The sequence below is a fragment of the Gopherus evgoodei genome, chromosome 1 (assembly GCF_007399415.2).
Source record: "Gopherus evgoodei ecotype Sinaloan lineage chromosome 1, rGopEvg1_v1.p, whole genome shotgun sequence".
In the NCBI taxonomy this organism is placed as follows: Eukaryota; Metazoa; Chordata; order Testudines; family Testudinidae; genus Gopherus; species Gopherus evgoodei.
In genome coordinates, this window is record NC_044322.1 from 46888235 (window position 1) to 46914442 (window position 26208).

Consider the following 26208-nt stretch of genomic DNA (forward strand, 5'->3'; position numbering starts at 1 on the left):
CCTCATCTTGTGCAGTTACCAATTGCTGCTCATATGATTCTTCTGATTTAGATATCTGTTGTATATCTGTTTCTGCTATGGTACAGTCAGGTGTCTAGGTGCTTTCTCTTACATCTGTATGTTTCCCCTGTAGATATCTCAGTGTGCTATGACTATGGCTCTGGACCTGTAGCTACAAACCTTGCTGATTACCATCCTTGTGTTTCAGTTCATATCAGATCTCAATAATGGAACACAGAAAGTGGGTTTGCCGTCCAGTTATAGTATTTCTTCTGTATTTCTCGCAGCTGCTTTAATGTGCTGTGAGCCCTCTGAGACTTGCCTTCACTTTCTTCAGTATCTAATCATGTTCTGCCTGAGTTGATGCTGCTATTATCATGTCATCCTGAAATAGCTCCATATGTATCACTGTTCTTTTGTTGAAATACTTCACAAGTTGCCTTTTATTCCAAAAGGTAGATGGAGAAACTTGTATCTGTGCTACGGTGTACTGAAGGTGAACCATTGAGATGACTCTTTAGCTAATGTAACTTCCCAATATCCATCTTTCTTATCTACTATAGTGAATATGCTTTTATGAGCTTGTTGGCACTAAACATCTGCTTGTGTGGGGATGGAATAATACTGGCTCAGTATAGCCTTATTCATGTCTCTGGGATGCAAACAAATCCTAATCTTGCTATTTAGCTTTAGTTATCACCACACTGTTAACCCTGGAGTGGGTATGTTCACTTTGGCTATGACCCTTTCCTTTTCTAACTGCCTGAGTGCATCTTTGAGTGTGTGTCACTACGAAAGGTATATTTCTGCAGCTGTGTATGACAGGTGACTGATAGGTTTGTATATATGGGATGCTTCCCACAGAACTCTCTTGTTCCTGCGAATACTGCTGGATATTGCACTGTCAATTCAGTGCTGGGTGCCTTGGTGTGCAGCATACCTATTCCATGTATTAGGTGTGGCTCTGTGTAAGCTTCTCTGCCTACAAGTGGTGTTGTGGATGCCTGTTGCTATTTCTGCACTATATACCAGGGGTATGATTCCCAGCTCCTGTACACATACTTACGCTAACTCAATGAGAGCTTGTGCGATTATAAACATAGCATAGCCATGGTAGCATGGGCAGGGGGTGACATGGCTTAGCCATTCTGAGTACAAACCCACCTGAACCTCTGTGGGGTAAGTATTAATCTGTGCCACCACTACCCATGCTGCCATGATTACGCTACTATATATACTTGTGCTGATTAATTGAGCTTGCACTATACATTGATTCCCAGCTCACATACAACATGTATGTGAGCTGGGAATCATATCCCTTGCTACATAGAAGTAGCCTTAGTGGTGATGAACTGAGGATTGAGCTTGTTTTTGTCTGTTGCTGCTGTTAGTGTGTCCTGTTCAGAGTCTATTCTGGAACTGCCATATGTTGTAAGTGCAACATCAGACAGTTTTATCTGGATGAGACCTGGTATCTGTTTGAAAAGAATTGGTAAAGCCTTAGCTTCTGCCCCAGTATTAAGCTTGAACTTTAAGTACATTCCTCATGTACAGTGTAGAATACTAAGGTTCTGTGAAGTGTGGATACTTGTATCTACCAGATGAGATTGCTCACATTCTATTTCAGCCAGAGATTTGTGGCTGTGTCTTTTGTGTAAGTTTGCTACTATAACATGGATGAATAGTAATTTAATTTTCCATATTAGAGACTTGTTACTCCAAAAGCTGGGCAAACTCTGGGCGGGTGTATCTTTCCACAAATTGTGCTCAGTTTCTTTCTGTGAGCTTTGGTGTGTCTGCTTTGCTCTATAAAGTGGCTAGGCCTTGATCATGCTGCTCTGAATACTCTTGTGCAAGAGCCTGCATCAACTTGTCAGTATGCCACCCATACATGATCTCTCTTTGTTTCTTTGTGGTTTGTGAGGCTCTGCAAATCTCTCTCTTTGCAAGTCAAAATGAGCTGCTTCAATCTTTACTTTTGTCCTTTGATCAGTGACAGTGAACACAATTTTGTCTCGGAGCATGTCAATTCAGACTGTGTTTTTGGCCTCAGCTCTGCGACATACTTACCTATTTAATCTTTTCCTAGGTGTGGGTGAGACCAGAACTGGTATTGTTTAGACATCATATGTTTCTTAGAGTTACAATAGTTCTTAAGCATTGTTAATACCTCATCCAAAGTGGGAGCATTTTCAGTTGGTTTGCTGTAAGAATGTGCGTGTTAAAATTTCAGAGCCTCTTCTCACACTATGTGTAGTAAAATGGCTACTTATGTCCTCTTCTTGTTTTAATCTACTTCCAAAGCTTTCATAAAGATGTGGTAGTGTTGCTCCTGTCTCTTCCAATTCTCAGCAAGATTACCAATTAAAAGATAAAGGTCAGAGTGGCTTGCAACCCGCCACGTTCAGATTCTTTTAAATACTATTTTCTAGTTTAACTGCTTTATTTTTAGTTTCATGTTTGTGTACTGTCTGTATTTCAGTACTCTGTACCTTCTGTTTGGCTCCTGCTGGTTTGTGGATTGCATTTCTTGTCTGTGTATAGCAGTTTACAAAATGTACAAATCCAACATGCTTCAGACAAGCAGCCACTGCTTGTAGAATGTGGTCACTTCTGACACCATGTTGTGTTTTCTAGCATGACCAGGCAGCTGAGAGTATCTTCCTTGTGAGTATACTGCAGCCTTTGTACTTCAGGAGCCGCAAGTCAGACTAGGAATATAAAGTTCTTTGAGTGCTTGCTCATGTCCATTCCATATTAGATGTGTGTGTGCTTCCCACATGCACCGGTGTCAGAAGTTTTTTCCCTTAGCAGCATCCATAGGGGACTGGCTCTGGTGCCCTGTGGAATGGCACCTGCATGGCACAGCATAATGGGCACCGCCAGCTCCCCGACCCTCAGTTCCTTCTTGCCGCCAGTGATGGTACTGGAACTTCTACTGCTTCGGCTAGTGTTGTTTCATTCTCAGTTCTTGCAAATGTTTAAAACCTGTAATATATTTGTGTATAGTTAGTAGTTCTTCATTATCCTTAGTAGTAGTTCTCAACTCTTCATTAGTCCTGAACAGGACTCAGCCAGAGGATGAGGCATGCCCCAGTCCCCAGGCTTTAAGCCCTGTGATCATTGCAAATGGCCTATGCCTATCAGTGATCCACCTATCGGCTGCCTAAGATGCTTGGACGAAGGGCACATAAGTGGCAAGTGCCGTATCTGCATGTCCTTCAAACCTAGGATGGAGAGGGCATGATATCTATCTGAAAGTGCTCCTGATGAAGTCAGCACTCACTCCAGCACTGGAGCAGCGGTCCAACTCCACACTGAGAACCACAGCGCCAACCATGAGCCGGCATTGGTCCCCCTCCAGGGCTCCGGTGAAAAAGTTGAAAAAGACTGGGAGGGGAAGATCTCCTACCTCCCGTAAGGGAAAGGAGAGGGCTAGGGGTGAGCCACAACCCATGCCAGGCAGCTTAACACCCCCATTGGGAACTCGGGCTCCACCTCAAGTTAAGTGGTGTAGTCCATCCCATGCTTTGCCTGCAAGCACAGATAGCTGTGCAGGCCCTAGGCAGCTTCTGGTGCCGTCAATGCCTGAAGCTCTTCGAGCACCTCAAGAGATCTTGATGCTTATGGTGCCGTCCACACCAGCTCCCACAATACCCATCTTGGGGAAAACCCATGGTGAGACCTACGCGTGTGTCCTCACCTCAGCCGTACTGATCCCCATCAAGAGGGACTTCCCACCAGCATTCACCTGCCCGAAATCGTCCTGCCTCAGGACTGGAGAGGCAGGCTCAGCAGTGCCCTCGTTGGTCCCCACACCGGGGGCACTGATAGAGGGACTTGTGGCATACCTTGCTGATAGATTGGCGCAGACTCTGAGGCACGCGCCACCCAGCAAGAACTCTGGGACTGGCCCAGACCTTTTCCAAGGGCCATCCTCACCTGTCTCCAAGAAGGCCACCCTACTCAGACTGATCCTCCTGGCAACCAACCCATGGTAGCTCCTAGTCCCATTTGATGTCCCAGTATTAGTTGAGTAGCATGAGGCGTGGATCGCTGGGTATCCGCTGCAGATCTGCCAAACACCGTCAGTCCTTGAGAGCCCAACCAAGCCAGTCTCGTTTGGACAGCTCAGCTTCGGGATGCAGCAACCGGCACCAATTAGACAAGAGCTACTTCAGAGAGGCCAGTGGCCTTGGTATCCAGTCCCCTTCTTGTGCTCGAGGCTTCAGGGGGTAAGTCCCCACAGGTTAGAAGAACCCAGGGGAGCGAGCTGCTGGACCACCAATGGACATGGAGGTTCCCACAGCACTGGTATCGTCCTCGTTGTCACTGGATGAGGCTATCATGGGCCCCCCTAACCCAATTCCTCAGTACGACACCAAAGTGCACCAGGAACTATTGAAGAGGATCGCTTCTAGCCAGGGGCATCAGGTCAGATGAATTGGAAGAGCCTTCAGACTCTCTGACGTCCTCTGCTCCTGCCAGGGTGTGTGTCCGCTTCCACAAAGGGGTTTCAAAATCACTGATGTCCTGTGGCAGACTCCCCTCTTCCCTGGCCCCTATCTCTAAAAGGGCCAAATGCAAGTACTTCCTGCCAACCAGAGGACATGAGTACTTATACTCCCACCCAGCCCCTAATTCCTTTGTGGTTGAGGCGGTTAACCACTAGGGGAGGCAAGGACAACCTAGGACCACCCCCAAAAATAAAGACTTGAAGAGGCTGGATCTCTTTGGATGTAAGGTTTATTAGTCTTCCAACTTTCAGCTGAGAGTGGCCAACCACCAAGCCCTCCTTGGCTGATGTGACTTTAATATGTGGCAAGCCATGGCCACTTTTGAAGGGTTGCTCCCAGAGGCTTCCAAGAAGGAATTCCAAGTGATCCTCAATGAGGGCACAACTGTGGCCCGGGTGGCCCTCCAGGCGGCATCGGATGCTGCTGATGCTGCTTCCTGCACCATGGCTTCTGCTGTCTCTATGCGGCAAGTCTCTTGGTTGCTCCTCTATGGGCTGTCCACTGAGGCCCAGCAGTCATTGCAGGACCTGCCCTTCGGTGGTGGGGCCCTATTTTGGAGCAAACAGACAGCAAGTTGCATGGCCTTAAGGACTTCTGCACCATCCTGAAAGCCCTGGATCTCTACATCCCAGTCTCAGCATTTAAGCTGTTCAAATTGCAGCAGCCTGAGGGCCAGACGAGCCAGCCTCCACAGGATCAACCCCATAAATGAGCCAAGGGTTACAGGAGCCACCTGAACCACCCGCCTCCATCCTCTGCCCAGTCAGGCTCTGCCTGTAACAAGCAGGGGGCCAAACGGTCGTTTTGAGGGTGCGCTCAAAGGCGGCCTACCAGACTATTCCCTGGATCCATCTTTCCCAGTGTTCTCTGACCACCTTTCCCCTTTCCACCCAGTGTGGACTGCTATAACTTGGCACCGCTGGGTCCTTACCACAGTGGAATAGGGTTATACCCTCCAGTTCCTTTCTACCTCCCCTGTCCACCTGCCTTCCCTGTCCCTCTTCAGGGACCCCTCTCATGAGTGTCTCCTCGTGCAGGAGGTAAAGGGGTTACTACAGCTGGATGTGGTGATAGAAGTTCCTCTCAAATACAGGAACAAGGGGTTTTATTCCCGGTACTTTTTAATCCCAAAGGCCAAGAGGGGTCTGCAGACCATCCTGGACCTGCGAGACCTCAACAAGTACCTACAGAAACTAAAGTTCTGCATGGTGTCTCTGGCTTCTATTATCCCATCCCTGAATCCAGGAGACTGGTATGCCACCCTCAACTTGAAGGACGCATATGTCCACATAGCGATCTTTCAAGGACACAGACACTTCCTCCAGTTTACTGTGGGGCCCCACCACTACCAGTTTACAATCCTCCCATTTGGTCTGGCGACAGCACTGAGGGTGTGTACCAAGTGCATATTGGTGGTAGCGGCTTACCTCACGTGTTGGGGTATCGAGATCTACCCATACCTCAATGACTAGCTCGTTATGGGTGGCTCCAAGTTTCAAGTCCAAACAAACATTGTGGTGTTTCAAGCTACATGCCGCTTTCTAGGCCTACTGGTGAACAATAAAAAGTCAACATTAGTGCCAGTGCAGAAGATAGAGATCATCGGCGCGATCCTTGACTCTAGCTGCACCAGAGTGTTCCTGCTGCTGCAAAGGTTCCACATGTTGGCGAACCCCATTGCGGAAGTCTCCGTGTTCCCTCTGACTACAGCCAGGGTCTGGCTGCGCCTTTTGGGGCACATGGCAGCGTACACTCGCATGTTCTGCCATGCCAGGCTCTGGATGCAGCCCTTGCAACAATGGCTGACGTCAGTCTATTCCCAGTCCTGAAACCCCCTGGAGAAGATGGTTACCATTCCCCAGGCGGTACTTACTTTGCTGAGATGGTGGACTGACCGCAGGACAGTCCTGGGGAGTTCCGTTCAACAGACCTCCTCACTCCATCGAGTTGGTGTCAGATGCCTTGGACCTTGGCTGGGGAGGCACATCTTGGCAACCTCCCCGGAGGAGGCATGGTTACACATAAATATCAAAGAACTCTGAGCAATCCAGCTGGCATGTGGAGTCGTCTTGCCCCACCTGTCGGGTAAGTTGTTACAAGTCCTGACGGACAGCACAGCCTTGATGTTTTACATCAATAGGTAAGAGGAAGTGTTGCTCGTCAGTTCTCTGTCAGGAGGTGCTCCACCTGTGAGATTTCTGCATCAGCCATGAAATCCACCTGGAAGCTTGTCACCTTTCCAGCGTCAGGAATATGCTGGCAGATCATCTCAGCAGGGACTTCTCCTCTCACAACGAGTGGTCACTCCATCCAGAGGTAGCTTGCATGATCTTCCAAAGTGGGGAACTCCCCAACTAGACCTGTTTACCACCAGACAGAACAGGAAATGCCACAGGTTTTGTTCTCAACAGGGTCTGAGCAAGGACTCCCTTTCCGATGCCTTCCTCCTGTCATGGTCAGGGAGCCTGATGTACCCGTTCCCTTCGATTCCGCTCATCAGCAGTGCCCTAGCAAAGACGAAGAGAGACGAGGCACAGGTTATCACGATTGCCCCAATGTGGCCTTGTCATTGGTTCGACATGCTCATGAGCCTGTTAGCGGCCCCTCCCTGGTCCCTGCCCAGCCGACCAGACCTGCTGTCGCAGGACCACAGTCAGCTCACTCTTCCATTAGAATGCATCTTGTAGCGATCTCCACTTTTTACCTGCTGATCCAAGGACAGACGGTGTTCTCCCATGATGTGATGGTCAGATTCTTGAGAGGGCTGGAGAGAGATTTCCTGCAGGTACGGGCTCCTGTCCCACAGAGGGATCTTAACTTGGCCCTCCCTAGGCTCGCTGGCCTGTCCTTTGAACAACTGGGTTCCTGCTCCCTTTCCCATTTGTCATGGAAGTTCACATTCCTGGTGGTGATGACATCGGCAAGACCAGTCTCGGGAAATTAAAGGCTTGATCTTGAAACTGCCGTACATGGTCTTCTACAAAGATAAGGTTCAGTTGCAGCCCCACCTGGCTTTCCTGGCAAAGGTGGTCTCCACCTTCCATATGAACCAGGACATCTTCTTCCCAGGTTCTGTCCCAAAGCGCACAAGACTATTAAAGAGAGGTGTCTTCATGCCCTGGATGTCCAGAGGGCCTTGGCTTTTTACTTAGAATGTACCAAGCCTTTCCATAAATTGACTCAACTCTTTGTCGCTACAGCGGATAGGATGAAGTGTCACCCGTTGTCCTCACAGAGGATTTCCAATTGGATTACCTCATGCATAAGGACTTGCTGTGACCTGGTGGGGATTCCGCCACCGCCGATCATCAGAGCCCACTCAATGAGAGCTGGGCCGCCTCCAGGCACCAGCGTTCCAAACATGTGCTTGAGGCGGCACTTTTCAAGGGGCAGCATTTCGGCCCTTTTGGGGGCTACACTTTTCAAGGGACGGCACTCCTTCCCCCCAACCCTTTGGTGTCACTCTGGCTTTGCTTTTGCTTGGGGCAGCAAAAAAACTGGAGCCAGCACTGGACGAGAGTGCAGGTATCTTCGGTGGCCTTCCTGGCGCACATCCCTATCCTGGACATCTGTAGAGCTGCGGCGTGGTCCTCCGTCCACACGTTTACTGTTCATTATGCCATTGCTTAGCAGGCCAGGGGTGACACTGGGATCTGCAGAGCTGTGTTGTAATCTACACGTCCGTGAACTCCTACCCACCTCCAGGGTTACTGCTTTGGAGTCACCTAATATGGAATGGATATGAGCAAGCACTCAAAGAAGAAAAGTTACCTTTTCTGTAACTGGTGTTCTTCGAGATGTGTTGCGCATATTCATTCCACAAACTGCCCTCCTTCCCCTCTGTCGGAGTTTCTGGCAAGAAGGAACTGAGGATGGGGGAGCTGACGGCGTCCCTTATATCGTGCCATGTGGGTGCCACTCCAGAGGGCACCAGAACCCGTCCCCTATGGATACTGCTAAGGGAAAAACTTAAGGCATCAGTGCATCTGGTGAGCACACACACCTAATATGGAGTGAACATTAGCAACACATCTCAAACACCGGTTACAGAAAAGGTAACTGTCTTTTTAAATCACAACCCTTTTTTAATAGATAATTACCAAGATGGCTCCTATAGACTCTGAGCATGCATTGCGGACTTCTAAGTGTGCTTGCATCATGTGAGAGACCCCTTATGTGGGGAGGCCCCTGGTGATTATGCATGATTAATTTTCAAGAGAGATACTGCGGTACTACTACAGGAGAGGTCAGGGCATATAGACCTTCCCCAGCAAAGTGTCCAGGAGCCAATGGCTTATCTGAGCCCCTCTGGGCAGTTCACCAGCTCAGGTGATGCTTCCCCCTCTCCCAACCCAAGGGGAGGGCCCTTAATGGAGCTAAGATTCCTTTCTTCCTGCTGCGTAGGCAAAGACCCCACACGTATGAGCTAGTGGGGAGTGCAATATCATAAAAAATTTGAATGCCAAAACTGAGCATACTCAAGCATATTCTATGTGGAAGAGATCACCCCATCAGAATCTAAACTTACCAACTCAGTGGAGGAAACTCAGAACAACACGCAGTCCTGTCCTTAATAAAAAATGCATTAGGCTTAAAGCATCCAACCAGTCTACCAGTAAAAATTTGAAGCTAGACAAATTCAGACTAGAAATGATGTCCACATTTTAACAGTGGGGAGAATTAATCATTGGAACAATTAATCACAGGTTGTGGTAAATTCACTATCACTGGACATTTTTTAATCAAAACTGGATGTTTTCTAAAAGAGCTGCTTTACTGCAGGCACAGCTATTGGACATGAAGCAGGAATATTACAGGGAAATGCCTATATACCCTTTGTTATGCAGGTGATCAGACTAAAAATCAGATCACAATAGTCTCTTCTGGTCTTAATAATCTATGAATATACAAGGGAGAGAGAATGAATAATAGTTGTGTAGGGGCTGGTTGTGACTCTGTAGTAAAGGTTGAGTGATCTTTTGCGCTTAAAGCAGGGATTCATTATCTTTATTATGCATGGAAAATGTAGCATATCCTCCCTAAACTTACAACACTTACTCATTGAGTACAGAAAGAATTTTCTAAGAATTGAAAAGCAAAGCTGTTAATTAGTTTGTTAAAAACTAATTAAAAACTGTATCCTTTAAGAAATTTAGAATCTGTGTGTCTTTGTCATCCTAGATTTTCTTAACAGACTAACATAGGCTCTTCAAACTTTCCACAGAGTTAAAGTTAATTGCAATTTTATGCTTAGGCTATATTTGATTAAAGTAGGTTGTAATTAAGCTGATTTATTAATGACTAATTGTTATAATACAGTTAGGGTCAGGTCAGGAATTATCTTGCATGCAACAATTTTATTAGTGGTAACGAGTCAGCCCTATGAGGAAGACTGGAAGTATTTGTGCACAGTGAAAGGTAACCAAACAGCTTTGATTCTATCCTGTAGTGAACACCATGATGGGGTTAAAATATATGAAAAATGTCTTTTAAAATCAGTTTAATGCAATCTGGGACCACAAAAACTAATGTGTTTTTCATAATGGTATTGCTGTCATGGCATTGCTATCAGGAAGAGTGAAGTTTGTTTGGTTGCCTGAACTGTGTGTTTCCATGCCTTAATGTGTTTGGATTTCTTTTAAAGCATAATCTTAACAATGAATTTCTTTGGGTTTTAATGCTTGCATTTGGGATAATTAATCCCTGTAATGTAATTTCCCTTTTAAGTTACTGATATGTAGTCTCACCTTAACTGCATTTAACATAGTATTTTTGTCTTGGAATATGGCATGTAGCTTGTGAACCTTGATGAGTGACGGGATAATTGAGCTGTTGATGATAGAGACAGAAGAGAGTTTGGATGAGAGAAAATAGAGGTTTTTACTGAGTTAAATCTTTAGTTGGTAGTTGACAGAGTTGCATATGTGGGACTGGGCAGTTGAGATTTCCAAGGAATAAGTTGTAGAAGGAGAAGAGAGGACCAAGGACAAAATCCATTGGGACACTGATGAAAAATGGACAAGGGCAGAAGATGGAAAAGCTCCTGATGAAGTTGTTGGAAAGTAGAACAGTAGGCTGAATATAAAACGAGAGAGCCCAGATATGGAACAAATGACAATTGAAAGCACAGGATCAATGTAAGATGAAGATAGAAATGACTAAAAAGCACTGTCATTTGTATTCTTATGGTAAGTCTTAAGAGGACTGTGCTGGGGGGAGAAGTCGTCAAGGCAAAGGAAAAAAACACCATTGTCAAAGCACCTGGATTTAAAGGGGAGGAGGAAAAGGGATGGTAGATGGAGTGGCAGATGGGGTAGAAGAGCCTTTTTTAGGATAGGGTAATTCAGTCATGTTAGAAAGCAAAGGGGGAAAGAAATTAGATGAAATGTATAGGGGACAGGATGATACAGGGAGTCGGAGAAATCAGAATTGGGAAGAGATAACGTCACAGGACATAGCGCATTGAGGGGTTAGTAGATGCTCATCACTTTTGAAAATCAGGTCACTTCTGTTTAGGTGTCTGAATATGGATTAGGAACCTAATTTTAGGCACCTAATAGTTGACCTATATGTATGATATAATACATAATATGTAACATAGAGGAAGAATGATCTTCTGATTGTGGCATCGAACGGGGACTTGGGATATTTAGGTTCAGTTCCTAGTGGTTACTTAAGGACATATTTTTAGAGGAATTTAGGCACCTAATGGGATTTTCAAAGCACTAAGGTGCCTGACTCCCAATATGGAAGTTAGCTGCCTAGGTTCTTTTGAAATTACCTGTAGGCATCAATCTGCATTTTTAGGTACCTAAATTCTTGGAAAAAATCTGGCCCTTAATGTCTTTGTGCAACATTTCTCTCTTCGTAAAGTGAAGATATTTTCTACCTCTCAGCAGTTTTATGAGAATAACTTCTGTTTTTGAGACACCGAGATTTAATATTGCCAATACCTAGATTAATGTGTGTAGATGTATTTAATCTGTTTTCCCTGATACATCAGCTAATAATTATCTAAAAGAAGGGAAAATATTTTGCTCTGTGCTTCAGCAGTTGTATTGCTTGTAAAGATTTAATGGGGATTGTGCCTAAAATTCCCTTTGTCCCAGAGAGTTTTATATTACTTAGTCCTTAATTATTCTTTCTTTTCAGTTTTCGCACTAGCAAAGGAGTTGGGTACTCTGCTCATTTCGTTGGCAACTGCTTAATAGTTACATCATTGAAATCAAAAGGAAAAGGTTTTCAGCATTGTGTGAAGTATGATTTTCAGCCACGCAAGGTAAGCAAAATAGTGTTCACCGTGAAGAATGATTATAAAAGTGTGATCAAGTACCTCTGTGAGGAAGTAGACTCCCTTGGTGTCACAGTAAAAGTGATCATTTCTCACTTCTTATTTATAACTAATTTCTGTGACTCTTTCTCATATGAATTATATGTCAGTTAGAACAGGACATCATCACAAGAAACAATGAGAGATATATAGGACTCCATTGTGCTAGGCGCTGTACAAACATAGAATGAAAAGAGTCCCTGCCCAGTGCTTAAATACTGTTGAAACAATTAGAATTTCAGACAGAAGGATTGTCAGGGAATTTTTATAATCCTGATGAACTGATTTAGTTTTATTTTTTAAAACTATATATGTTTCTGTTCAGTAAGCTTCAGCATTCTTCTCAATATTTGGCCCTTCATTTTCAAAGAATCTATTATCAAACCGTACCTGATGAGAGGCTGAAGTAAATATCCAGCTAACCCATACTGACAATTGCCTCACCCAATTTTGAAATGGAATGTTGAGTAATGAAATGAAATGCAGTGGCTGATATATGCATTTGTACGGTTCCTGGAAATTAAATGAATACTATGCAACACATAGAGATGTACAGTATGGATTAAGTTATTCTCACATTGGATATCTGGAATTGAGGTTTGCTACATATTTAAATACTGCTTGATCTGTTATAATAAGGTAATTTTGTTTGGTGATAGGCAAATTCTTCATCTCTTTTTTTAAGAAATTTGAAATGTAGTTGGATTATCAACAGCTCTGCCCTCCATTTAGCGAGTTCTTGGTAAACCCTTGCAAAGGTCAGACACATTTGGTCATTCTGCATCTCCAGAGGTTCTGATCTCATGATACAGCTTCATACAGTAAATTTTGGAAAGTTGACCTGTAGAAAGATGCTGGGGAAAAAAATTAGCTGCCTCTGTCCAGTAGGAATATTTTGCAATTTTGTCCTTTCTTTATTGCTCTGCAGCCTACTTTTTGTTTTGAATTTGTCAAACTTTAATATAGCTAACAAATACACCGCTACCCTCGATATGATGCCACCCGAGATAACACAATTGGGATATTATGGGGTAAAGCAGTGTTCTGGGGAGGCAGGGCTGCGCACTCAGGTGGATCAAAGCAGGTTCAGTATAACACGGTTTCACCTATAATGCGGTAAGATTTTTTGGCTCCCAAGGACAGCGTTATATCGAGGTAGAGGTGTATGTTTTATTACATAGGTCATTTAATTTCTGAGTAAAAATACTGAAATTTATTTACTGAATTTATTTTGCATTTGGGAACTTTGGTGATATTAGTGCCTGTAATGAGTCTGCTGGCAGTGATGCAGATTTTTGTTGCCTTATCTGTTCCATGGAGAAACAAGCTTTCACCTTTCTCCTGTATCAGTAGAGATTTGAGATTACTCTTATTCCTAGTAACATAAACATTTCTCTAGCACCTTCCACTGTTCATTTCCACAATATGTAATTCTGATGCTTCTGTGGGGATAATGATTCTGTTGGCTTCCAGCTTTTTAACATTCATTCTCATTTGGACTGGTTATCCAGCACAACAGCTTTATATGTCTGTTATGGTAAACTTGTTTATTTTTTTGCCTTTCTTCCAGTGGTATATGTAGTGTTGGTATATGCTTTGCTGGGATACTGATACGTTATGTGAAGTAAAATCTTTGTTTGCTCATTAACATGCATACTGGCAAACTCATTCCTTTTATTGCTGTGTATTGTTGATCCAAAAGGGGCAAGGAATAAATCTGTCAGATTTTTTTTTACCTGTGTGAATAGCTCATTTGTCTAGCCTGTTGCCAGTTTGTGTACACACCTTAGAGTAGGCCCTAATGGATTCCTGCTGGATCTATTGGCAGTAATCAGACTCTGTGGTATTCCATGCCTTGCAAATTGTAATTGCATAGATTTTTAGGCCAGAAGGGAACACTGTGGTAATCTATTCTGACCTCATGCATAACGTAGGCCATAGAATCTAAACTCAGTAATATCGGCATCAAGCCCATAACTTTTCTTAAAATTTAGGGCTCAGACACACCCGGTTGGGTCAGGTGTTTTCATTCTTTTTTGAATTAAAATGCCCTGCGTATGCATGACACAAGTTTCTTCCAAATTAACTGGCCAATTAGTGCAAATTGGATAATCCACTTTGAAACAGATTAAATTAAATTTATGTGGATTCATCTATGTATCAGATAATTTTTCAGTCCTCTCACTGCCATCCCATACTACATTGCTTTACACCAGGACCATAAGTGTGTTTGCCTGTGTCCCCTCTACTTCTCTGGGGTCATGTTGGCTGGATTTCACTGCTAGCCAGGCACCACCCCACTTGTGTGATGCACTTCTGGAGCATTACATGAGCATGGAACCATGCAGAGGGTCAGGGATTTTCTTGTGATCTGGGGAGAGGAGACAGTTCAGTCCTGCCTTAAAAACAGATACTATAAGTGAAGATATACTAGTGTATATCAAAGCAAATAACTAAGAGGGGTCACTCTTTGGACTTCTCACTGCTGCAACCTGGGAATGAGCAGCTGCAGAATTATTGGGAACTCTTTCCCTCCCCCAAAGAACAGAAACAGGATCTCTGTCAGTGTTCCAAGTACTCACCCCTACTTTGAGGATCAGATTTTTTCCAGGAAGGCCACCACCTAACCCTGGTATGTTATGGACAGCACTGAAGGCATCAAAGAGAACACAGACTCTTACCCTGACCAAATTTCCCGTGGAAGCCAGGATCTTTCCCCACATGAAAACTAAGGCAAACCCATAGAAGCAAACAATTCCCAAAACCCAGGTGGATGCTCAGCATGATAGTGCTGGGAAGGAGACCTCTCCCAGTAAGTATTCTATCCTATATTATAATAAAATTGTATGGGAAACTTCAAAAATCTTTTGTTCTGGTTGTCCAGTGGGCACCACCAGGAGTTAAGAGCCTTTCCAAACCTTGCCAGCTTCCAGCCCTCCCTCCCCACTATGCTATGTTCTAAAAATTGGTATCTGGGCCTGGGAATTTAAGATCAGAAGGGGATTATTCCTTGATATTTTCAGTTCCCGGAGCTATTTGCTTTATTGGCATCCACCCCAACACTCCTTTCCTGTGCTCTTCGTGTTCCTTTTCCCAGCTGGTTGACCACTGGCCCCTCTGCCCCTGGTCAAGCTATTGCTCTGCAGTCATGCTTTTTTTTTTTTTAAAGCCCTTGTAATGTAGGCATGTTTATTGAATGTCAGTTACAGGAAGAAAAAATGCAAAAGTCCCTCCCCCCAATAAACACTTTACTTCACAATTTGAGCACTACCCAGAAATTTCAGCTATCTTAGCATTTTATGAGATCTGTTTCCCAAAGTGAAATACTAAAATGCATAGCGTTCATAAGACAGTTGAGCAGCTGAAAATAAGATTCTCAGCATTAACTACTTAAGTTCAAAACAGTTGCAGCAAAACACTATTTATTTTGCTGTATGCTTTGTGCAGGTTGGCAGGTGAGATAAAACAGAAGTTAAGGCAAAGACAATGCTCTATTTTGGCATGATGTCACCAAGTGCAAAATGCCTAGCAAATCTCTGGGGGGGAAAAAAAAAGACCAAAACTGAAATGTTTGGGAACTTTTGTCAGCATCCCAGAAGAGGGCTAAGAAAACAGAAGAGTGGAGGGATGTTCTCCTTGCAGAGAGACAGAAGGACTGAGAAGTTGTCATTTGCTGAAAGAGATGACACAGAATTGACAAGGGAAACCACTGAGAAAGACAGGGATGGGCAAAAACAGCTTCTGGACATGATGTAAAAAATTAGTCTCGATGGAGAACATTTTGGTGCAATGTTTTGGCTCAGCACTGCAACCAAAGCCCTTACCATGTCCTGCAGCCCACAGAGAACAATGTGTATTGGGAGCAGCAGTACCATTTCTAAAGTTCAAACATGCACTTTCTTCTCTCCACCACCCTGTATGTTGAAAACAGTGAATGCTGGGAGCCCTCTTTAACTCCTACACCCACAAATGGTGGTTTCTTCCCACCCTGTCCTATACCAGAAGACAAGGCAACAGGTACCTACACATGCGTGTGACCAGTACATTACAAACATTTTACAAACTCAGAACTTTTAGGCATTTGTTACACATCTTCATTGTAATGTTGTATAACGTTTGCTTTGTTTTATGTTGTGATTGGAATCAATAAAAGTTTGCAGTTTTGTTCTATAAATGGTGTTTATTACTTGCACTGTTTGATCAGTAAAAATTTTCACAAGTTGACTAAAGTCTCATAAAACACCAGATATCCCATAAATGATAAACACCCCAAGCAGTTGTATAACCCATTTTTTAAAAAACATATAATCTTCTATTTGAGTAAAACCGTATACAGAGTTATGAAACCATGCCACAGTGCATAATAAAATTACATTGCAACTCTTCAACTCCTAGCCTTAGAAAAGGAGCACAGGGCATCCGTGACCTGTGGCCCTGATGATTTGCTGTAATTGGCAAAGAGAGCCTCACTGGTTGTTCATAGCTGCCTGAAACTCTTTGTATCTCTGTTTCCCACCTGTCAGTGAGGTGCTCTGTCTTCCTCTCACAGATGGTATGCAAAACACAGCAAGCAGTTGTGACATGAGTCTCCAGCCTCACTATGTGACAAGGTTATCTTCCTTTCCACCTTACGAATACATACTCCATTGTCATTTTGTAGCTACTCAGAATATAATTAAAAAGGTCCTTTCTGCCATCCTAAGTGTCTAAAAGAGGCTTTATAAGGCAGGGAAATTAAGGATAAGCAGGCTATCCCAGAATGATAGTGGGAATCACAACACCATCATAATAATATAATCAGTATCAGTTGGAGATGGTGAGCATCCAGATGGCTATGGCCACACATTTTCCACACTGAGGGAAGGTTTCATGTTGGTGTGATGCTAGTGCAGCTTCAGGGTGAGCTCTGAATAGACGTCTATGTACATGACATGTGTCAGTCTGAAATTTTGCCTCCTTTGCTGCCCATCCCAGGACCAGGTCACTGTCCTTGCCCAATAGTCAATGCTGGTTCCCCAAGCCCAGAAATGGCATTGAATCAAGTGAAACTGCTCCAGAAACATTTATATCCATGGGTAGTTGTCCAATTTCCTCTACTTCTTCCTCTACCAAATCTGGCTCAGCAGCATGGCAGCTAGCTTCCAAATCTGCCTTGGTGCTTGATACAGATGTGTGTGCATCAGGTATTGTGTATTTATTGGTGCATGGGCAGTAGCAAGTAACTGAGTGAGGTCCCCCCCACATCCTGGCTGACAGCAAAAGACAGAAGAATCATGGGAATTTTAGTTTGATCTTAAGTTCCAGAATTCTAGTGGCTTCCTGGAGGTATTCCACAATGTGCCATGAGAAAAATTCCAGAATTCGTAGAGCCCAGCAGGGGAACAAAGCACTATGGGATACCTGCCCAGAATGCTGAGTGCTTGCTTTGAAAAAAGGCAGCGCATACACATGGCACTATGTGATGGGTTGTCACCCCCGGGGGTGCAGTCTGGGAGCCACGGGAACTGCTGTGCCTCCTAACCAGTCAACTGGGTTGCTCCTTCTCACACTGCTCTGCTGGAGATTCAGCTAGCCTGTCCAGGCCCTGTTATCTCCCAAAATGACAGCAGATGGCATCAAACACCCAACTGAGCTACCTGAGTGCTTTATCTAAGCCACTCCAGGACAAACAGAAGACAACAGCTAATTTCCCAGTTCCTCAGCCTTGTTGGCTATACAGCCAAAATTATACCATCTTGCACTGCAAAGGGATCTGTACAATGCGAGCTCATTAATATAGATTGCTTTCCCTTCGATGTGGGAAAGATATGCACCAAGCTGAGATTCTTCCCTGACGCTTCACTTAAAGACACACTGGTTAAGATAAATCATAAAACAAGTTTATTTACTACAGAAGGATAGATTTTAAGTGATTATAAGTGATAGCAAACAGATCTAAGCAGATTATCTAAAACAAAAACTGCAAACTAAGCCTAATATACTAGATAGGATTTGGATTAGCAGTTTTTCACCCTGATTGATGATACAAGCAGTCCACCAAGTTTCCATATATAGGTTAGAAATCCCTTTAGCCTGGGACCAGCAGTCTTTGTTCCTCAAGATTTCTTTTGTGTGAGGAGTGAGGCTAAGAGATGTCACTCCCCATCTTGTATAGTTTTTCCATATGGCTGGAACCCTTTGTTCCAAGCTAAGTTTCCAGCCCGGTTTGGGGAGAATACAGATACCAAAATGCAGTTCAAGGTCATGTGGTCTGGTCACATGCCCTTGCATGCTGTGCTGAGTCATGGCAGCCATTACTCATAAGCTGTCTGGAGCATTCTCAGGAATGCTCACCAAGTGGGGGATAAGCTTCTCCTAAGGCCTACTATTTCCTTTAATTGCCCATTACCTTGAACAGGCCCTTCACAACCAGCTATCTAGACTGGAAGCATCTTGCCTAGTGGATGTTACCCAGGTGTAACCACATTTGAAATACAGATACATAGTCAAGATTCATAACTTCAGATATAAAAATGATTCACACACACAAATAGGATAATCATATTAAAAATCACAATTTTGCATAGACACCTCACTTGGCACATTTTGTACAAGATGCATCATAACTATGTCATTGTCATATAATGATACAACTATGATGAATATGGGTGCTGTCACAGCCGGGGCACAAAGCACTATGAATACCTGCCCAGAATACTGAGTGTTTACTTTGAAAAAGGTCACTATCATGTGTATTGCAATGCAGATAAAACCTGGCCAAGTGGATATAATTATTTTGGAATATTCTGCAACAGTTTGTGAACACAAACCTAATCCACAGGCATACACTCCTCCTTCCCCCATATGTAAATAAGCCCTTAGAAAGATACTAAGTCTTGATTTAAAGATTTACAGATTTGATATAGATTAGTTTTGAAAGTACAAATCTATAGTCACAATCAACAGTAAATTAGTTTCTTTGAATTCAGATAAATTCTCCTTGATTTTGCCATGGTCTCTCTGGGACTTGATCCCTTTTCAGCTGTTTTGTTTGTGCTTTTTGGAAGCAATTATACATGTATTACAATCCCAGGCCAAAACAAAATCACTTACCTTTTGATTAAGGTTTTAGTACCAAAATGCTGTGGGTCTTAGCAGTTGTTTCTTTTATTACTGCTAGAACTGTCAGTCTTTATTTTATCAAGAAGTCATCTCACTCATTTTTACCATAAATGAGCATAGTTTGTTTGGTTGTAACTCTGATCTTGCTGTAGGCCATCCTTTGAAAAATGTCAGTTTTAGTTTATGCGAAATTGGCTGTGTTCAGTCTGAGGTTTTACTAACTTTGAACTAGTAACAGGTGTATGTATGCCTCATTGCATGAATATCACTTTCAGGTGATCATGTGTTCACTAACTTGCCAAGTGTATCTAGTGTGGATGATTGCTTACCAATTTTGTGTTCAACAGAGATCACACTTTTCAGCCTCTGTGTTGTGTTGGTATATAGAAGGTACTGAAAAGAAAGACTGTCAGATAAAATTGGATATTTTATAATGAGATTTTATGTGCATCTTTTATTTCCTGTTAATAATGTATTGATGTATGATGTGCACATGCAGCATAATATATTGGGGGAATATATCACCACCAAATACAATTACCAACTCCAGCATAAGAAATCCAAACTGTCCTTTTCAATTTGTGCCTACATTTCTTGTTGCCTTGTTTAGAGATTTCACTCCAGGTGTGATCAGATGCTCCTCCAGCATAAAATGTGCATGTAGACCTTCAGAAGACGCACCTATTGGCAAAGCAACTGGCTAGTTAAATTGTAATTTTAAAACTGGTGGATTGACGATGGATGTTTTTAACTACTGAAATGCCAGTTTTGACTTTCCAGTGGTAGGCAATCTTATCTTCCAGTGATTCTCTTAAGATTTACTTGTCATAGATATTTTTTGGCAAAAACTTTATTATCCTCAATCTCTGAAGAACAACCTGCTTTTAAGTTTTTACTGAACCACAGTTTAAGCAAGCTATCCATGCTCAAGTTATGGGCAACATAGAATTGTTCTGTTAGACAAGTTTTCCAGAGATAGAGAGAGAGAGATCACATTCCTCGAAGATCTTCCTAGTTGTCTCTAGTATTGACAAAACAAAAATATTTTTTTTCATTTTCAGATTTTTCACCTCACTGGTAAGATATGACCTGTTTAAAATTAAACATCACTAAAATTCATGAAAGCTAGACTTTTTCAGTTAATATACCTCCATTGGTTTTAATTTTATTAATGCATTTTATACATATTAAATATATATAATATGTAAAACAGCAAGGCAAATATAAAGCATATGTAATAAAAATAGTGAACTATAAAAAGGGAGATTTTACTAAAATATAATTAGACATGTTGTTAAAGGCGCTAGAGAATATTTTAAAAAGACACAATCCAGATTGTGAACATTGATGTTCAGTATTCTTTTTAAAAATTACACATTTGTTCAAACTAAGAATCATATCCATAAAGGACTCCCTCTTTTTTGGACACCTACATAAATAATAAAAACACTTTTTTAAAAAACCTTCATTTATAAAAATTGCTCTTGAACTTGTGATCATTTTATTTTTGAGCCACTTCCGTAATTGTTAGCCCGTGACAACCTCTAACATACTGCTGCTGTACTATCCAAGAGAAACACATTACATTTGTTATAATGAAGGAATTCTGGAGCACATACCTTTTGTTTTGTGTGTGTATTCATCTGGACTGAGTGTTTAAATTTCACTGACACAAACTCATAGATACTTCTTGAAGACACGTACATCCACACACTGAAATCTTTTTGTTGTGTGACAAATTGAAATACCCCCCCCCCAAAAGAAAATATCTAAGTTGAGGGTAACTGATTTGGTTTTGAAAGTTTACATTTTATAAATCATGGCCACGTAAATATAAGAAATAAATGGGAATCTTTACAGCAGTGAGATTTTTATTTAGAGAACACATGTATGCAGTAATATAATCATTAAATCTTCTGTTCATCAAGGTATTATAGAGTGAGCCTCGTAACTCGTCTTATTCTATCTGGAAATTATAACATACAAATGTAGCATCACAGACTGATATGCCTTTTTGCACTACTTGCAGAACAATTCACTTAAAGTGTGACATCTTGTGGCGCTAATTATTTCTGAGAGCCTGAGAAGCCAGCTTCTGTTGCTATGCTTTCCAGAACCCATCATGCAGGCTGAATGAGATGAAAGTAGTAGAGTGAATCAGCTTTTTTAAACTTCCTTTCCCTCATTTCATTTTAACTGAACATCATTTAATTAATTTGGTCACTTTCTCTTTCAATATGATTTTTTTCCTTTTAAAATATCATTCTTTAACAATACTGTGCACACGAGATCCTCAGTCTTGGGCCTCAGCTTTCTAGTGCAAGACAGAGCCTTAAAATTATCAGTATCAGATGGGTAGCCATGTTATCTGGATCTGTAAAAAAGTGACAGAGTCCCCTGTGGCACCTTATAGATTACAGAATATTGGAGCATAAGCTTTCGTGGTGAATGCTCACTTCACCGTCACAGGTGTCTGACGAAGTGGTATTCACCCATGAAGCTTATGCTCCATACTTCTGTTAGTCCTGTGGCACCTTATAGACTTTTTGTCGCTTTTTTAAATTATCAGTGTCTGAAACACTGGTAGGAGAAGGAACAGCTCCCATGTTCCATTCCATCTCAAACTTTGTTGCACCATGACCCACTTCTAACAATAAAAATTATGCATGAACCCTGGAGGGGAAGAAGACTGAAGCCTGAGCATGTCTGAGCACCACTACCCGTCTAGGGTGGAGGGCAAGCTGAAGCCCAAGGGCTTCAGCCTCAGGCATGGCACCTGTATCTGAGTCCCAACACGCAGGCTGAAACCTCGGGCTTCAGGCCTGGGCCCCAGGCAATTCTAAGCTAGCCCTGGTGACCCATTAAAATGAGGTTGTGACCCACTTTGAGTCCTGATACGCAATTTGGGAACCGCTGATCTATAGAACAGAGATTACTGGGCATATAAACTGTCAGAACAGTTCCCTATACAGCTGTGCAACTACATCATGTAAATAGGAGCAGATAGAGCACCCAGACAAGGGCAGGACGCTGCCTTCACTGCTTCTCTGCCCTTACAATTGAGACTAAGTGTATGGTGTATGGTGTTGAATCACCCTGTCTCGTATGCACTCCTGTTAACTGTGCTCTTCGGTATGAAGAGTATCTATACTGATTGTAGTGTGGAGTGACACTAGCTCCTGAGTACCATAGTTTGAAAACGGCTGTATTTTCTCATTTGCAATATCAGATGCAGTTCTCCATGTACGTTGCTTGCTGTGCCACACCTTGAAACAGGGCCTTGATTTGTGTGACAGTGGGTCCAGAAGGCTTGAAAGGCCTTGCCAGAGTAGAAAAGGGCAAAACTTGTATCTAGAGTAGTGGTTTGGGAGCCAGTCACTGGCTGAAAGTCATTCAGTGACCCTCAGCAAAACCTGGCTAATGTTTTGTAGTGGCATCCCTCCCCTCCAGTGACAATCCTTTCTTTGGTAACCAACACCTTGTCTTTGTTTAAAAGTGACACTACTGCACCTCCACTCCCAGTGCAAGTCTGTTGGTCTCTTAGCCAATTTCCTGATGCCATTCCACCAGTACAATAGGGGACGGACTTGGCAGGAACTTCATGGGGTGGTACCTCTCTTTGTCCACCCTTGTCTCTAGCCAATCATTGTTTTTGGGTGCAGATCATATACCATCTCACACTAGAAATAGAAAAGATCTGGCAGGTTGGTTGTTCATTCTCCCTATGAATGTTGCATTCTCTTTCTTGTATCTTGTACTTTTATTAGAATTTTGCCTGTCTTGGTTTAAGTATGCCAAATTTTCGGGCTCCCAATCCTTCCTTTGGTAAATTTTTCTACAGAGTAGTGGATCTCTCTATTGTAATTCAGTCTAAAATTTTCCTTTCTTAACTTTAATCCAAGGCTCCTGTTATACCTTCTCTTATGCTAATTCCTCTTCTTCCTTAGTGTTTCTATCCCTTAAATATTTGTAGATGGTTATAATCACTCTCCTCTTTAAACTACTGGGGCTCTAATTGGGCTGGTATTGTGGTGTTGTTTTTTTGTTTGAGGCTGCCATCAAATTCTCAAGCATCTTGGTTTTAATTTATTTTAGTAAATATTGCTCTTATGGATGTAAAGAAGAGCACTATTAAAATGTAAACTGAATGCAAACAGATTCTGTGGTGCCTGAGTCTGCAAAGAGCCTGACAGTAGTTTTAAGAAATGTAAACTACTGTATTCACCTGAAAGGGACATTGATTCAAATTTTCAGTTAGAATAATTTAAATGCCAATTATTTTTCTGCCCATAACCATTTCTCTGCTGATCACAGCATATAGAAAAGGAGAGATAATATTTTAAAGATCTGTTCAACCCTACTGTGACTGCAGTTTCATTTTGGGGCCACAGATGAGCAGTATTTAGGAGATTACCAGACTTTTTTATCCTTAACTAACCCATGAAGCCAATAGGACAGAGTGGATGATAGAAGCCTGAAAGGACATTTGAGACACTATCAAGTGGAATGGAGTCTAGCAGAGCCTGGTGAGGCATGTAAGCTTCCCCACTGAACAGCAAGGCCCTGGTCTGTATATATGGTGGACTCCTACCTGAACTGGAGGCTGTCTGCAGATGCAGGAAGGCCATCATTGAATGAGTTGTTCTTGATTCACTTTTCAAGCTTTCTTTATAATCATGAGGGCTAGAAGTATGTTTTTTAAGTAAACAAATGCTTAGACTGATATCACATGACTCTGGAAGCCAAAGCATTCAGTCCTGCCTAAAGGTGCAAATAAACTTCACTTAGGGGAGACAAATTTGAGGAGTTCAGCAGACACTGGGGAATCACATTTTAAATGCCTAAACAATCCTCCTTGAGAAGTATTTCACTTTTGTGTCAAGCCATTGGAGTTGGGTTTGTAAGTGGAATTTGGAAGAGAATGACCAATTTTGTTTTTCAGTTTGCACCATGGTTATTACTTAAACAAGGTATCTATATTTAACCTTTTTAAATGTTTCCTTCTAAACTAATCCTTCCAGTAGGGTTGCCAACCTTCCATGATTGTCTTGGAGTCTCCAGGACTTAAAGATGAATCTTTCATTAAAGAGTGTCATGTGATGAAACCTCCAGGAATATGTCTGACCAAAATTGGCACCCTACCTTCTAGTGCCTTAACAATTCTTGTTACTTGTCCTTGAACTGTCTTCAGTTCCTTTTAGATAAAGAGGGGCATAGAAATGACCACATTATTCCAGGTGTTGCTGTATCGGAGTTCCTCTGGAGATCAGAGGACTATTGCTTCTGTGGTTTGCAATATTAGCTCTGTGTATGCAGCTAGCCCAAAATTGGATAATATAAACATCTAATTCAATGCCAAAATATTGCACTAATGTAGATTATAATTGCACAGTTAAATCATACAAGTCAAAAAAAATGCAGAAGTAAATCTTAACTCTGTTGCACATGCTTTGTTTATGTTGCAGCAGGAGAGACCCTCCTAAAAAGCAAATACTGTACTGTACCTGTATTGCATCTTAGAGGTAGGCACATTTGGGCTGCCCCACCCACAGGGCAGGCATTTTATAGCAAGACACTGGGGCTGCCCAGCCCAAGGCAGCTGGAACCAGCCAGCACCTGCAGGAAGGGTGATGGGAGGGTGATGCACTGTTTTTACCCCCCTATCCCCTGGCTGGGAGGAGGACCCACTGTTTTCTCACAGACACACCCACCTCTCTGCTGGGAGTGGGCAAACTTGCAAACTCATGCTGGGGCTGAGTAGGGAGCTCAGCTGCTGCTGAGGCCGGGCCTAGCCTGGCTTGTCAGCTGCTGGATCTGGAGCCCGAACTCAGCTTTTTTCTGAGTTAAAAACCTCCATTCCCAAGGTGTCCATATCTCTGAGGTTCTACTGTATATGCAATGTGGCTTAATTAATTTAGCTCTTGGAACCAAAGAGGATGGATCTAGACTGTTTCTCACTGTTACCAGATGACAGAACAAGGAGTAATAGTCTCCACGTTGGCAGTCTGATTCTGTGAACCCTTACTACCTGCTTTTCTTGTGGTATAAGATTAACTGTGTAATACTATTTTGTATTAAATATAACTCTTTATGTTAAAGTTATTGAAAGAAATGTGCTTTAAAAGAAAAAATGTCCATGCTCAATAATGTTACATTTAAATTGTCCCTACTGGAGTTTGTTTGCATACATACTTTTCTTAGACAGAGAAGGAGAGCAGTGCTGCTGTTGTACGACCAGGAGATGTTTTTCTGCAAATTGTGGTGTTTCCTTGTGAGCCCATAGGTTTATTGTGATGGCTGTATCTTCACACAGAAAAAAGTTAGAACATATATTTTAAATGAAAGCTTTGGTTTGAAGCTATAATAGAATGCAATACAATTTTGGGGACAATCACCAAATTACAGGATTTACTGGTTTTGATTTTTTATGCGTTTGTAATTTTATCCTGTCCCTGATTTTATGGTAGTGTGGTCAAAACGTTTTTCACTCTGTTAAGACCTTTCAGTTTCCCTCATGCAGATTGTCCTAGCAATATCCCCCACCCTGCAGAACTCAGCTCAGGTATAGTAGGAGTCTCTGAGTGGGTCTACAAAGCTATGTTGAAACAAGAACTGATGTGAAGTCACAGAGGGGCAATTCTAATTAGCCTGCTAAATGTTAACAGATGTCCACTGATGTGTGCTTAGTTCTCACTTGCCTATAACTTATTTAAAATTCTTTCTCTCTCATGCAAGGAAATAACTGCACTAATCCTCATTGAGGACTTATTTTGTTGTAAAGAGGGGGAGAAAACCCAATAAAATCAGCATGTGGCTAGAATTTTGTTTGGAGTGTTTTTTTTCTTTCCTTGCCAAAATGAATATCCACTGAACACATTTTGCTTAAACTTTTTTTTGTTTGAATTAACAAAATCACCTTTGAGCAGAGCAAGAGACAGAATGAAAACTTGTTTGCAATTTTTTTTTATAAACTCAAGTGATTTTAATACATACGGTTGCACAGTCTTTCCATAGCAGGAGTTATCACCACTCACTCTAGAATCCACAATGGCTGCTCTGTAATACTTGATCTATTTAATTTATATATGTCTGCATTTGCTGCTCTAGTGGAATATTAGTGCTTCCAATAGATGTGTAAGAAAAATGGTTAAATATGGCCCATAAATAGGATTACTAAAATTCCATTAATTTTAGGATTATACATCAATGCTTCAGTTGGCAAGTGTAAGCAGGGCATTCGGCATGTAATTGATTTTAAAC

At 42.4% G+C, this 26208-nt stretch overlaps 1 protein-coding gene across 1 annotated transcript in view; it reads left to right on the forward strand.

The window, feature by feature from the left end:
- Positions 1-26208, forward strand: part of NBEA (neurobeachin) — an 853790-nt gene that overhangs the window by 157149 nt on the left and 670433 nt on the right. Inside the window, 1 exon segment of the mRNA XM_030563353.1 lies at positions 11670-11796. Within this exon segment, the coding sequence (XP_030419213.1) occupies positions 11670-11796 (127 nt within the window).